This window comes from Plasmodium vivax, chromosome 12 (genome assembly GCF_000002415.2).
Source record: "Plasmodium vivax chromosome 12, whole genome shotgun sequence".
NCBI lineage: Eukaryota > Apicomplexa > Aconoidasida > Haemosporida > Plasmodiidae > Plasmodium > Plasmodium vivax.
Window position 1 is genome coordinate 344295 of NC_009917.1, and position 15015 is coordinate 359309.

The 15015-nt window shown below is 44.0% G+C and overlaps 4 protein-coding genes across 4 annotated transcripts, besides 5 other annotated features; 3 read left to right on the forward strand and 1 right to left on the reverse strand.

Moving 5' to 3' along the window:
* Window positions 1-482: 482 nt before the first annotated feature.
* Window positions 483-507: a microsatellite.
* A 776-nt stretch (window positions 508-1283) lies between these two features.
* Window positions 1284-1931, reverse strand: PVX_083175 (ubiquitin-conjugating enzyme E2, putative; the record flags this gene model as incomplete). Its single annotated transcript, XM_001614184.1, has 1 exon — window positions 1284-1931. One exon carries the CDS (start codon window positions 1929-1931, stop codon window positions 1284-1286), a length of 648 nt encoding a protein of 215 aa, XP_001614234.1.
* Window positions 1932-3487: 1556 nt separating this feature from the next.
* Window positions 3488-9230, forward strand: PVX_083170 (hypothetical protein, conserved; the record flags this gene model as incomplete). The annotated part of the gene is made up of 4 exons (XM_001614183.1): window positions 3488-7796; window positions 7957-8118; window positions 8288-8736; window positions 8872-9230. The coding sequence occupies exons 1-4, from the start codon at window positions 4072-4074 to the stop codon at window positions 9228-9230; spliced, it is 4695 nt and encodes a 1564-aa protein (XP_001614233.1). The 5' UTR covers window positions 3488-4071.
* Window positions 6123-6160: a microsatellite.
* Window positions 8412-8433: a microsatellite.
* Window positions 8433-8475: a microsatellite.
* A 796-nt stretch (window positions 9231-10026) lies between the features above and the next one.
* PVX_083165 (hypothetical protein) lies at window positions 10027-11289 on the forward strand. Its single transcript, XM_001614182.1, has 3 exons — window positions 10027-10512; window positions 10727-10822; window positions 10986-11289. Exons 1-3 carry the CDS (start codon window positions 10375-10377, stop codon window positions 11010-11012), a joined length of 261 nt encoding a protein of 86 aa, XP_001614232.1. The 5' UTR covers window positions 10027-10374; the 3' UTR covers window positions 11013-11289.
* Window positions 11290-12454: 1165 nt separating this feature from the next.
* On the forward strand, window positions 12455-14128 carry PVX_083160 (hypothetical protein, conserved; the record flags this gene model as incomplete). Its single annotated transcript, XM_001614181.1, has 1 exon — window positions 12455-14128. The coding sequence occupies one exon, from the start codon at window positions 12455-12457 to the stop codon at window positions 14126-14128; it is 1674 nt and encodes a 557-aa protein (XP_001614231.1).
* Window positions 12745-12772: a microsatellite.
* Window positions 14129-15015: the final 887 nt, after the last annotated feature.

Consider the following 15015-nt stretch of genomic DNA (forward strand, 5'->3'; position numbering starts at 1 on the left):
TGCATGAACAGTTCAGACGGGTGTGCAAAAATATGCCAAAAAATTGCCTGCACAGGGGGGAAAAAAAAAAAAAAAAAAAAAACATCGAGCGAATGCAGCTAAAAAAGGCTGTTTTGTGAGCGGTCATTTACAACTGCAATCTGTTTTGCAAAAAAAATGAATTCTCCAGGGGGTATTTGCAATTTTTCCGCTGTGCAACTTTCCGCTTTACCCTTCGCATGTGTGTATTAATTGATCGCCCCCCACAGGCGTAATTTCTAGGCGGCAATTTTCAGCCGGCTCGAGCGTCCACCCTGGGACAACTGCTATTCTGTAGAGAGGCAAAATAATCAGAAAAAAGTGGGTAAACCTATTTAAAAGCGAAAACTGCCTATTCAATGATTTTTCTGCGAAAGAGTTAAATTTAGTTGGTAAAATTCCGCCGCCTTTTTCTCAACATTGGAACATTTTTAATTACACCCTTTTTTTACACCCATTTTATGGGTATATATTTGCAATTGGGGGATTTTTTTTTTTTTTTTTTGGTGCGTGTTTTGTGTGCACTGTGCTTAAATCAAGTTGGCAGCAACGGGTAGACACGCACAAATGGAAAAAGGAAAATCCCACAAATGGGTATGTGAGCAGCGTTTCATTTTGACTTTTCCCGTTCGCTTGGCCCAATTTGGCATTTCACTTTCTTCATCCGTTGCACGCTTCCGCTATTTTGCGGTTGCCCCTTTGAAGCCAGCTCCCAACTAACAACCAATTTCCACCAGTGTTGTCTGCTCCACGGCAGTTTGCTCCCCTTTTCGTTTTTTGAAAAAAAAATAAAAACAAACAATGTGCGCGAAAAAAGTTGTGCCAAATGTGCTTCTCACAAATGTACACACGTGTGCAGTGAAAAAAAAAAAAGGGAAGGGAGGAAACAGGGGACATGTTCAGAAGGGGAAGAGAAAGCCCTCATCGCTCCCTGAACCAGGCCATTATTTTTTCTCACCACAATCTCTACATGCAACTCGTCTCATCATTGCATCACGTCCTTTTGAAAAATTATTTTGTTAAAAAAACGATAATGGTGATGCATATATGCGTTTGTATTCACGTAAATGGCGATTTTTTAAGGCGCCCGTGTGGTGAAAGGGAAGCCCGTAGGTCCTAAAACAAACTCGCTTTGGTACGCAAAAGGGTGACGTTTCAAATGGGTCACAATGTTAGGAAAAAAAGAAAAAAAAAACTCATTAAAACGCATTAACGTGCACCTATGGAGACAGGCTCCTCCCAACGGGCAAACCGCATGCCCACCCTCAACACTTATCATCATGGTAGAGAAAATTGTTCTGGCTGCTCCCCGGTTTCGCATCCGCATGTGTGTAGTTATCAATGGGCAATTTTTTTTCCTTAGCAGAAGATAACATCGATATGATGGAGAGGACTAAGCCGGAAATGGACAAACTAGGGTTGTAGTCATCACCGAGAAGACTTAAGCATATGTCTCCATTGGAATATACGTGGGTATGTTTAGGTGGCTTCTGTAAAAAATACACAATGGGGGGCTTCAAAGGATAATCATCTGGAAATATTATCTTCAGTTTGTAAACTTCATTAGCGTATATAGTATTTTCCAGCCCTACATATTTCACAATCCATATTCGGATATTATTTGGGTGTACATCTAAAGTGCAGTTAATAGGGGGGTTATTCAGAAAGTTATGTAATTCCTTTTGTATTCTGTAGTTAGCGTTCCCCATATTGTATTTCGTCCTCATGTGTTTCTTAACGCTTGTCGATGGTTCTAAGCCACCGCTTTTGGTAGGATTATTGTGCGGGGTAATTGTGCACAATCGCTTTGTAACCCTGTTCATGTGCTTATATGCATTTCTTTTCCTCATTTGGGGTAATATCATACCTTTTGATGTCGCCCTTTTTAGCTTCCTCTTTGGGCTATTAGTCATCTTGATAAGTTCTTCCCCCCATGAGGTATTCTCGCCAAGTGGATTACTATTTTTCAAACTTTTGCATTTCACAAAATTGCTCCTCAGATGTGATGTTAGTAGGACTACGCACCAGGTTATTACGCATTTCCGCAGCTGCATTATTATTCTTTTTTTTTTTTTTTTTGCTTACTAGTTGGTGAGAAGGGTTATCCACCCTTTCCATGCCATTCCAAGGTGTCTCCCTCCTCGTGTGTATACCTTTTCATTTGGGGGGCACCTTTACCATTTAACTATTTTGAGGTGAGCAGCGCAAGGGGGGGGCGATCACAGAACTGCGTCTGGTAGACCCCTACGGAGCTATACCCCTGTAGAGTCAGCCCTGACGTAAAGTGAGCGCTGCATGCTGCTACCCCTCTAGCAGGTTATATTTCGTGTACTTGCAACGCTCAGGGCTATCCCAATCTAATGTGAATCCCTCATCCAGCCTCTTCGCATGACCCGTTTGGTAAGAACTCCCTACATGTGGGAAGAACCAAAATGAAGTGAATCCCTCCACTGGGGTTTTAAAATCGATTAGGAAAAACGGCTTGCACAGCATGGAGAGAGGGTAAAAAAGGTGGCTCCTGTTGGCAGACCCTTCTTTACCACTTTTTTTTTTTTTTTTTTACTCAAACGTAGGAGGGAGCAGCAGGATATTTTTTTTCAGGATTTTTCATTTTCGGAAAAAAAAACATATAACGAGGAAAAATACCCCATTTTGTGATTATCCCCCGTTTGGAGTGCTTCTTCGTATGTATGCACTTGGGCATATGCATGTGCGGTATCCTTTTAGTTACACTCGCAGCTGGGCCTGGTGCGACGGGGGAACAAACCCGACTGTATATCCACCCAGGGGGGGAACCTTGACTAGGGGAACGGCCTTTCTGGTGAAGAGGAAGAACTGAACGAGAGCTGCGCACGAACTGAGCGTTAACTTACCGCTGGATGAATGCCTAATTGCAAATCGTTTAGCACAAACCGGACGGGGAAACGCTGGTAGCTCCCATGACCCCACAAAAGTAATTTTCCCCCACATTGATTTCACCCGCGGCCGTATCGGGGATCCCCAAGGCGAATGCCCCTTGAGTGAGGACGTCCCCCTATGTAGCAGTGAAAAAAAGGAAGCGAACGGGTTAGCAAAAAAAGCGAGCCAACAGGTTAGCAAATAAGCGCACGAACAGGCGAACGGGCGAACAAACGATGGGAGAGCCAACCCCAGCGCCGCCAATTAAATAAATAATTCCTCCCCCTTTTTTTCCAAAATTAAGCGCAGCAAAATCTGCATACATAATACGCAAGTGAGCACCGCTTTTCATGTTCCCGCGTTGTGTCATCCCCCCGAAAATGATATCATAAAAAGAATGGCCATTCACTTGTGACGTACACACTTTTCTCATTATAAAATTAAGATAAACACGTTTATTGTACTTCCATTCAATTTATATGAATTTTTTTTTTTTTTTTTTTTTTTGGAGACAGCCATTTAATGTATCACCATTTACAATTTTGAAAAAAAAAAAAAAAAAAAAAAAAGAGGAGAAAAATGCGAGGACTGAGATTTGGTATGATATAACTATAAAAGACTAGCCAGCGAAATGTTCATTTTATTTTATTATATTTTATTTTATTTTCTCTCCCCTTTGCTTTGCCCAAAATATAGAATTAAGCGTATGTCTCTTTTGACTTGAAAGCTACTCACACGTGGCTCATTTTACCACACCGCATTGTGTACAAAGGGGGGTGTGCGTGGAGGTAGGCACACGCATGCACATGTGAAGGCGCACGAGATAGAGTACCCGCATGCCCACTCAAACAGATGTATGCGTGACGGGAAGCACACCCTGGAAACCACCCCGTGCGAAACTAGACACGCTTTCCACACATACTCATAACGGTTAACCAAGCAAACGTGAGGTTACGACACTCCTAGTTTTATTAGAATAATCTGCCAAAACGCACTGCACAGGAATTGAGTCAAGCTGTGGAAATCTTCCCCCCTCCTTTGCCTATGTCAGACGGATGAACGAAACCGGGGTACATTCTTTTTTTGACTAAAGATGTCCTAAGGGATTTTCTCCCACCACGTAGGGGAAAGCTCATTATAGACTTCCAACTCAATATGAATATTTTAAATATAAAAAAAAAAAAAAAAAAAATATTTTCCGATGACGAAGAGAGTGACAAAGCGGATGGAGAGGGGGAGCAGGCAAACGGGGCACACGAACAGCAAGGGGCGGAAAAGGAAGAATATGCGAATGTGAAGGAGCATGCTCAGTGCGATGGTGGCGGTGATACAGCGGAGGCAGCACCCGATGTGGCTGCCTATGTAGCGGCGGATGGTGAGTCAAAGCAGCACACAGTGCCCGAAGGGACATCAGAAAAGGCAAACAGTGAGGAAAACGATGAAGCAGTCCGTGAGGAATCCGATGAGGCAGTCCGCGGAGAAGGCGACGAAGCAGGTGCCGTGCCAAACGTGGACGCAGCAAATGGAGGCGATGTCCCGCCGGAGGGAGAGGAACAGGAGCAGCACCCCAGCAGCAATAAAGATGAAGAAGGGCTAAACAAAAAAAAAAAAAAATTGCGAAGGTTGAAAAAATGCACTGACGAAAGTGACACTAAGGAGGGTACACAGGAGGCAGGTGAGCAGAAGGTGGTTCGTAAAATTAGTAAAAAGAATTTTATCGTAAAGGGTGGCGTACACCAAAGAGGGGGAGAACACGTCGACGAGGACGGCGATGGAAAGTCCCCTCCTGACGATGGACACGAAGCTTCCCTGGGGGAGAAGAAGAAGAAGAAGAAAAAAAAAAAGGAGAAGGGAAAGGCCAAAGGGGACAAGAAGCACGAAGCGAAGTACGACGGAGACACTAACTTGAATGAAGGCGCCAACTCCGATGCGAGCTACCGCGATGGAGATGATCAAGGCGGAAGTGAAGAGGAGGATGACGACGATGACGACGATGACGAATACGGGGGATTCCACTCCGATGACCACTCGGGCAGTGAACCGGAGGAGGAAGACGAGCTCTCCCAAGGAGAGAGCGACGAGGAGGAAAAGAGGAAGAAGTCGCGAAGAAAGAAAAAGGCAGGAGGGGGTACCCAAAAGAAGAGCGAGCCAAAAGGGAACGAATCCAAAGGAGATAAAGACGGAGACGGCACAGCACAAGTGAAGGAAAAAAAAAAGAAAACGAAAAACTCCAAGTTGATGGAAGATATCAATCCAGATGAGGACAAACTGAAATTAAAATTAATTTGCATGTCCTTTCATAAAAAGGAATACACCATTGAAGAGTTTATTTTAGAAAGTTTGAAGGTAATAATTCCTCAGTATAAAAGGGAGGTGTTCCTCAACCAAGAGAACCTGATCATTGACAGTACCAGCCGGGAGGATTTGAAAAACCTGGAGGTCTTCTGGTTCGACAGGCTGACAAGGAACAGGCGCCGCAGCATAATCAGCTGCTTCACCACGTTGGGTAAGCTGGGCCTCGGGGGGAAGGCAACAAATGGGGCGGGCGCGCCTGAAAATGTGATGAGTACGTCTGATAATGTGATGAGCATGTCTGAAAATGTGACGAGCGCGCCCGAAAACGGAGGGGACGCTTCGCAAAACGGAGGGGCCGCCTCGCAAAATGGAGGGGCTGCCTCTCCAAACGGAGGAGTCGCCCCCGAAAATGCAGCCAGCGCGGGGAACGCCCCCCTGGAGCAGATATTCACCAAGAAGAAGGACCAAATAATAGTGGACCACCTGGCTGCGCTCTGCACACAGCAAGTGAAGCTAGTCAAGGAGTACATCTCCTACGTGAGGAAAAATATATTTGACCTATCGTCCATCTCAGAAAACAACGAAAAAATAAAAGAACTGAATATCCTAGATCCGTTAAAAAGGAGGGAACTTTTCTTTTACCTTAATTTGTGCATCTCTATGAATTACATTCAAGAGCAGGCCCCAAATGTGTACGCCCTCCCAAACGATCTCTCCCCAGACATTAGAGGCTTCAATTTGCACCCCATGTTTTCTCACATCAATAAGAAAAAAAATGAACAAAGAAGAGAGAAAGCTGGAAATCCTTGGGAAAAATTAAAATTGCTAAAAAAATCCCAAAAGACGGATGCGGCAAATAAAAGTAGCGACGCGAGTATGCGCAAAGGTGATGTACCTGCACAAGTGAGTACAAAAAAAAATGAAACAAATGAGGAGGAGGCAGAAGGAGATGAAAATGAGGAAAATAAAAAAAACAACAAACACACAGATGATACTGAAATGGTTAACAAAAAAACGCTGGAAGATGAAGAAAAGAAAAAAAAAGCATTAGAAGAAATGAAAAAGAAAAAAAAAGAAAAAGATGAAAAAAAAATTTACAACGTTTATTCTCTGCTCGAATCAGCTGCCCAATATTTTGGCGAAGGCCCAAAGTATTCCAACCCTAATATGCATGAGTTTTACAAGTCAAATAATAATCAACTCGTTTACATTAAACCACCGGGAAACATAGACGAGAAGAACATCTTAATAAATTATTTTTTGCAATTCCCAAGCATCACCAAAAAGCTAGAATATAATAAAAGAAGAATCTACGCGGAGAATTATGGGCTTGTTCGGATTATTAAAAATAGCGAAAATCTCCCCGTCAGTTTTTCTTTGAATACGCACCCCTGGCTGTTAGAGCCGTATGAGGAGCTGTGGAAGGAGCAGAACAAATTGAATAACTTTGGCATCTTCAACATGGCCAATTTGTTGCGCGACGACGACGACGATCTGCTCAGCTTCGAGAGCAACCAGTTCTCCTTCACCAGGGGGGAGGCGCAAAAGGTGCAAGCGGTGAAGGGGGAAGCGGTGAAGGGGGAAGCGGTGAAGGGGGAAGCGGTGAAGGGGGAGGCAGTGAAGGGGGAAGCGGTGAAGATAGAGGGGGTGAAAATGGAGGGGGTGAAAATGGAGGGGGTGAAAACGGAGGCTAGAAAGACAGACACTTCAAAAGTAGACACTGCAGAGACAGCCGCTTCAAAGACAGCCGCGCCGCAGAAGGGGGACGCCAAATGTGACGCGCCCCAACCGGAGGGACCGCCCCCCCGCACGCCCAACGAACCGGGCGAACAAACGGCCGCACTGCCCACCGAAATGAAAGTAATTGATAGCAAAAGGAAAAGCGATTTTCTAACGAAAAAAATTAAAAAGTTCTGCTCGAATGAGGACTCGAAGCAGCTAAAACTGACGTCCTTTCTGAGTAGAGAAAAGGTCAGCAAAAATGCAGACGTGGTTAAAAAAGGGGAGAGCGAACAACCAGGGAAGGATAAGCCCCCCCCAGGAGAGACAAGCAGAGGGGTAGGGGGAAACCCAAAGGAGGAGCAACCCGGTGAAGAGCCCCCACAAGACAATGAAAAAGAAGACGCAGAATACATTAAAATAAAGAAAAAAAAAAAGAGAGTACTAGACGACGAAGCGATTAATGAGATAAATGACAGCCAGGCGGACAAAGACACCAATAAGGGCTCCCACGTGGACCAAATAAATGGAAGAGATCGCGAGCCAAGTGGGTCCACTGCCAGTAATAATCCCGACTGGGTTAAGGATTACGATGTGGCTCAAAACGGTCATGGTGAGCAGCCCGAAGGAAGTGTGCGAATAAAAAAAAAACTAAAAAGGAAGCTGGTCCAGGGGGAAAACGACATCGGTTACGACGCTGATGATGGGGGTGAGGACGATGGGCATGACGACAATGCCCACGATGACGATGACGCAAAGGGAAGTGAAAACCCAAACGAAGATGAGCGCAACAACGAACAGGCACACAAAACGAACAACCATCTGTATGCAGCTTTGAAGGAACGATTCGCGAAGGAAAAGAAGAGGTACGTAGGAGGGCGAAGCGGTAGATTTGTGGTTCACGTGTAAAGGCAATTCGAAAATTTCTTTTGTGCTCGCGCAGCTTGCACTTTTTTGGATAAATGCGAGCATTGCCATTTCTATGGCGCACTCAAATTGTGTTTGCCCCTTTTTTTTTCTCCAAAGGCTACGGGACGACAAGATGCAGCACGTCTTCGAGTTGGAGGCAGAGGAGAGTGACGACGAAAATATTGAGGACCCCGAAGAAAGGAAGAAGGCGCAGCTGCTAAAGGGGAAGAAGAACCAGGCAGAGGAGACCGACGATGATGAGCAGTACAACAGCGAGGGGTAGGTGTTTTTCTTCACATACAAGTGAACGTCCTTGTGATGTTGAAGCGGCGCAAGTTGTAGCGAAGCAGGGGGGTGTCTGTCGAGTGAATATAAGGCACCCCCAATTGGAATATCTTATACCCACTTCATCACCCTCCCCCCTTCTCTTCTTCTTCCCCCCTCGCAGACTTAACGAATTCATAAACAACGAAGAATACAACAGCGATAACGAAGTTGTGAAGCTTAAGCACAAACAGGAAATGGAACAACTGGAGGAGGATATATTTTTAAAGAAGTTCACCTACCAGGGGAAGGAATTTAACCACGAACTGACAAACAGGGAAAAGCTAGAATTAGAAAGAGAGCGGCAATTACTACGAAGGAAAAAATTGCTATTTGATAAAACGTTAGGACATGTGAAGCTGAGTGACTTCGAGTCAGACAGCAGCACAAGCAGTAACAACAGCTCCAAGAAGAGAATTAAAAACACCCTGTATGAACCGTTCACCGAACTTGAAAATGCCAAGCTGTCCAAGAGGAACCATCACTCCGTTGGTGGTGGGGCTTATAATGAAGGAGCCTTTAACAAGGGGGAGTACCATGCAGACAAGGAGGGCGAGCACAGAAGGAAGCAGAGTAAGTCCCCCAGCAGTTGTGCACTCATATGCGCGCAGTTAGGGGGTGCCTTTTTTTTTCTTCTTTTCCCTTGCGCGTGTTACACTGCTCCGCCTCACCGCTCCTCCGCTCCACCGCTTCACCCCCACCCCGCAGTCCAAGAAAAAATGGACAACGTCATGTACACGAAGGAGATCAAAACGAACGAGGGGAAACGAATCGTAATCAAGAAAAAGAGGAAAATCCGCTTCCACCAAGACTTGTCCGACGTGACAGTCACGGAGGAGGAGCAGGTGGACGCCTATGAAAAAACGAAGAAGAAACCGAAAAAGGTAAATGCCAACTTGGTTGAGCAACCCAAGTCGTCAGCTGTCACTATTCCCAACAAGGGAATGAATCATAACAACAAGGCCTCCATCAAATGGAACAGCAACATAAAGGACATCAGCGAGCTGGACACCCCCACGAATAGCGAAGTCTTTAAGGGCTTCCGGAAGGTCGAAAATGCGCAGTGACACAGTGGTGTAGTGGCGCAGTGGTGCAGCGGTACCCCCATTAAACGCGTTAGGGCATCCCGCACCGATGCAAGAACGCGATCCGCTGGCCGCGAGCAGTGCGAAGGGGCTAACCCAGCAGATAAAAATAAGTTGATCCCTTGGCTGACTGGTTTATCGCTACACGAATGAACTCATCTGCGCAACAGTGGTGCACACGTACACTTGGCCACTGACTCCCCCCAACGGCAGCCCCTTCCCCGTGCCTGTCCAGCAAAAATGGGAAAAAAGGGCAACATGACCACGGAAGTGTGCCTTACGTGTTATTTTTAGTTTTACGCACATGTGTGTGTACGCACAAACGGGCTGGCGAACGTGCACACGTGCCTTTACGCCATCGCTTATGGGCGCACACCTTTCGAATAGCCCCATATCCTCAAATTCTTTGCATGTCATGTTTATCGTATGGTTATTTGGGTGAAAAGTGCGTGCCTTTTTCTCATCATTTTCTCATCACTTTTTCTTCACTTTTCATTTTTTTTCATCATTTTTCATCATTTTTTCATCATTTTCCCACCTTTTCGCCCCTCCCCACTGGTGCCATTCAAATATGCGAAACCTTCCAAAGCGCAACGTTTTCGAATAAAACAGTTTATGCACTTGCTCGTAGGCACCCCATTTCAAGTGAGAATTTTTTCTTAGTTTTAGTTTTGCCTGTTTTTCCGCATTTTGCTTAATTTTCAATTGTTTTTGCTTCCTTTTTTTTTCCGTTTTATTAAGTTATCACATTTTAAACGTATGTTTTTTTTCTTTTTTTATGAACAAATTTACAAACCTGATAGCACATTTAATGCTGTGCCCCGTATATGATTTCCCCCCTATGAATGAACAATTTGACCGCAAAAGGGGACATTCGCAAATTTCGCAAATTTCTCAAACTCACCTGAAGGGTTTCCTTCCTACATAATTGTGTATATTCTTATGCACTGCGCGAAAAAAATGTAAACAAAGAAATGTATGCCATTTTTGTGAAAATTGAGATTTTTTAACAAATTTATGAAAACTGTATTTTTTTCCACATAAACAGAGGAAATAATTGCCGCCCAACCCATTTGAAACCCCATCCCCCATTTCGTATCTACTTTCTTAAAAACAAAACTACATAATGAATAACAAAGTCAGTTTGCCCTATGAGGTGTGTGAAATAAGGAAAGTTCCCTTTGAGCTCCCCAAGGAATTTCACCCGAATGTGAAATACGGCTTCTTCAGAAATTTCCTTTTCGGGAAATACACCTTCTACTACGTAATGAGCGAAAGAGAATTATGAGTCCCCTGTGCTCTGCATTCATCTCCAGCGTATTGCATTTTTAGCTTCTTTTCACCCCCACTCTACACAACTATGCCGACCTTTTAAACGTGTCCTTTCCATTTTTACGTAACACACGTGAACAGCTGTTTAGCAAAATTCACCTGAACATTTTTTATTTTTTTTTTTTTTTTTTTCCAATTTTGGCTAGTTCAAAAGCATTTTTAAAGTATCCGTGAAGGTGTCTGCAGGTTTTCTGCTTTTTTACTACCCCCTGGATAAAGTCCATTGCAACATCCGCAGATTTGTAATACATTTTTATGAAGAGAGAGCTGCCTTCCTACGTTCCGTGGAAGCACTTGCATTTGTCTACATGTTCATATGCGGCATAGCAACCTGTTGTGTGTTTTTTGCAAAATGGTTTTCGCCTACCCCATGTTGTGTTTCTCTCCCCCCCCACCCCACTGCAGAAAAATAATTTAAAAAAACAGAATTAAACTTCTCACCACTTGCTGAGTTCGTCAAAATGGCAGGAACATTCGAATAACGCGAAAAGGAAGAAGCTCTCATTTTGGGGAAGCCTTTTTTCTTAGCAGATACATTTTATGTAAACGTTTTTACAACGAATTTGTTTTTTTTTTTTTTTTTTTCACATGTAAAAACTGAATTTCTCAACGTGTGCACATGTGCATGTCCCCGTTTGGGCTTTCCGATTCGGAGAACACAACTAAAAACAAAAGAGCAAAGAGCAGATCGTTTTTTCCCAAAATCTTTAAAAATTAGCGGACATATATTTGAGCGGAAATGATTTACTTCCTATCTGGATGAGAACTATGACTGCTGCCAACGCGGACGTATTTTTAACCACAAAATGCATCATGCTCATGGACAGTTCGGAAAAAGGTTTCACCCCATGGGGAACTAATTTGGTAATATTCACACGCATAGATAAAAAGGGGAAACAAATTTCTTCTCCCCATCTGCTCTTACCTTTTAACTAAAAAGACGAGAAGCGTGCACAGTGACTCTTTCTCCTGTTTCCTTTTGCTCTTAAAAAAGGGGGGAGGAATCATGACAATCGGGGAGCGTATCAGCTTAACGGCGTGATGCCACTGTGAAAGTTGTGCACGTGTAAACCTTCCCAACTTACGAAAAAGCGATGAGATGAAATTAGAAGCGGTGACATATTGGAGGGGTAGTAACATAAAAGGCATTGCAAAGCTAGCAATGTTGTTCCCTGCTACCTTATTCGTATCTGCGTAGAGGACGTAACCTCCTCACAGGTTCTCACTTTGTAGAGGCCCTATCTGTTAAAACGTTCGGACGTTACACAGGCAAAATAGTAAGGACGAACAATTCACGTTTATTCATACTTTTGCTGTAAGAAAAGGGGCGTTCTTTTCGGCTAAAAAAATTGTGCACATAAGAGGGAGGCCTCCCCCCTCATATTCTCTCCCGGTATCCCTCCACCGCATATTGCTAAGGGTACATTTGGGATGTTCTACTTGAGCTTTCTTATCGCTACGTTATATGCCACGTCATCCTAATCTTTCCGCGCATGCAGTTTTTTCTATACCACTTTCCCACGTGCATTGCAAGGTTGGCTAAAATGTTGTTCTTTTTCCGCGTGCACAGGTATTTTTTCAAAAATGCTAATATTGCTGCTTAGCCATATGGTCGCTTAACCGGGGCGATTTCCCTACCCCAGTTTGCTTCAAACTTGGGGGGCGTAATTTGAGGCACGTTCCACAGTTAAGATGCTGCAAGGTTTACGCTTTCCTATTTGTGCGTCCCTCTCCGCGCTGCCTTTTATTTTATTTTATTTTTTGGCGGAGTGCCACAAATTCCCACTTCTTCACCACAGAGTCTCAAGATGCATTTTTCTCCCGTTTTCGCCTGAACAGTAAGATTTTTTTTAAAAGATGCTCTGCTTAAAAAAATGTTCAATGCTGGGAGATACTTCAGAGCGAGTTACTACAAGAAGAAGAACATTTTCTGTGTAAAGGGGAGCAGACAGTTTCATGGATTCGTCAAAAGTAGAAGAGTACAGACAAATGCCGTCAAGAGAAAAGATAGAATAAGAAGGGGGAGGTTTTTACAACTGAAGGAAAAGCTGCAACTCGTCATTTTCAGCTCCGTGTACTTTTTTGCGTGCGACTATGTTTACCACGTGTATGTGCTGAGAGACAACGGGGGTAGAACTGCCAAGCGCGCCTCCAACCACAGCGGCGAAAGCGCGGGGAATGACCCAAAATGTAAAGACGAGCGCACTAATGGCGAGGGGGGGATCGGCACAACCCTGATGGAGTATATCAAATGGATGAACATATTTTCCAGTGCGCAGGGGAAGGATGACCAACAGTTAAAACAGCAGGACGGTGAATGTAGGGGAAAAAATGACGGCCATAGATTAGAGGCTCAAAAAGGTTCCCATAAAAAGGATCACCCCTCGAGCAACAGAGGTGACGTAAAAATTTGCAGCGTATGCGAGGAAGACCCCTACGAAATAAAGATAAATCGCGTTAAGCGGAGCAGCGGGAAGGAGGAAAGCAGTCAAACGGGGAAGCCTGGCCAATCTTCCTATGCCTCGAATCGGAGAGAACAACTGCCTAGCCGCGACCCCCCCCAGCGAAACAGCATCGGAGGGGGGGAAAAAAACATGAAAGATCTACTCGTGAGTAACTTTTACAGAAATGATCTTTTCAACGGGTGCAACTTATTTCTGTTCGCCAACGGGGTTGTGTTCCTATGTTGGCGTCTAAGCGAAATCGCAGGAAATAAAAAATTCTTCCGCTTCATGTGCAGGAACTTTATCTGCTCATATGAAAATGTCAGAAGAAAATATTACCACACGATTTTTACAGCCACCATTAGCCACATCACTCTTCCCCATTTTTTATTTAACATGTGGGCCTTTCATACCATAAGTAATACCCTCTTGAGTCCAGAAATTAAAGAGAACAAAACAAATTATTATTTTTTTTTTAATTATAAATCAAGCGTTTTAGAGAAAAAAATGACAGACAGGGATATCATAAAAGTGTGTGTCTTATCTTCCATCATTTCGACTGTCCCGTATATTCTTTTACACAAAGGCAATCAACTGCTAGGAGCATCAGGAGCTGTTATGGGTCTTGTATACTTGTTATCTACAGTTAAACCAAATGAGGTCTTCGTCTCTCTGTTTCCTCTCCCATATTTAAAGATGACTTCCCTACAGCTTTGTCATCTCTCCATTCTAACCAACTTTTTATTTCTCTTTTGTAGAAGAAATCATTTCAACGTTGCTTGGTTGGCTCATTTATTTGGTTTAATGGGAGGGGCATTGTATAATTTTTACCAGAGGAGAAAAAACGGGAATATGAATTACTACCCCTTTATTGAATTGTCCCTAAAAAATGGACCCATTGATTACCTCAATTCTTACCTTGACTTTGTAGATTTTGCCAAGTGTCTGCAGCTGCAAATTAGGATCTTCTTTTCCCTCGACCCACGCGCTATGCAAAGCATGAACAGGAAAATCAGCTCCATTAAATATATGCAGTCGCAGAGGCGCATGAAATTTAACATGTTGAAGGTTAAAAATTTGGAGGCCATGTCCCGGTTGAAATAGGGAACTCACATGGGGTGAACGCGAAAAGGAAAGTAATCAAAGGGGAGAAGCCCTCGTTTTGGGGTAATCCCAACGGGGATGCTACACTAGTTGGCGGTACCTCCCCCGTCGGTATGGCAATCAACATGGTGTGTCAGGTGGAGTAGGGGTTAAAACACTGTACGTTGGAAGTGCCATCACATTTAACCCCATTTTTTGGCGGAAAAAATGGTTCTTCTGTGGACGCCTAATTATGCCCGTAAAACGTGCACAAGGGGTAATCAGCCTTGTGGCACACCGTGCCATCGTAGATGCAATTACGTACTTACCTACGTGTGCACGAGTGTCCCCTGTGATTGCCACCCTTTACGCAATACGTTCTTTTTTTTTTTTAAGTGCAAATGTTTTTCCCTCAATTTGTTCCAACTTAAAATATGTAAAGAAAAAAAAATTAGAAAAAATTTCAAAACGGGGGGTTGTTTGCCCCCACGGAAGGTATTAACTTGTGTGGGGAAGCATTTCCCAATTGGCGCATTTTTTATGTGAACATTCCCCATTTAACCTTTGCAATTTGTTGTGAGCTCATATTGGAGTTATAAGAGTGTTGTGGAAAGAGCGGGTGGGGGATCGCTTCCCCTGCTGTGCGAAGTTGGACACCTGTTGCTAATTTGACAAGGCTCCGTTCCATTCGTGCCAACTCGGTGTTTAACCAAATGGCACCCGCCAAAGGAGTGTCTGGGGAGTATTATAATAAATGCATGCGCTTGCCATTTCGTTAAGCATGCAGTAGGCCGTGACAGATATGGCCGTCACTCCTCAGAACATGTTGACGCGTATCTCCCTTTACATACACACAGATGTGGGTGCATTTTTCCGTGCATACTTCCCCAAAAAACACACGGAAAGGT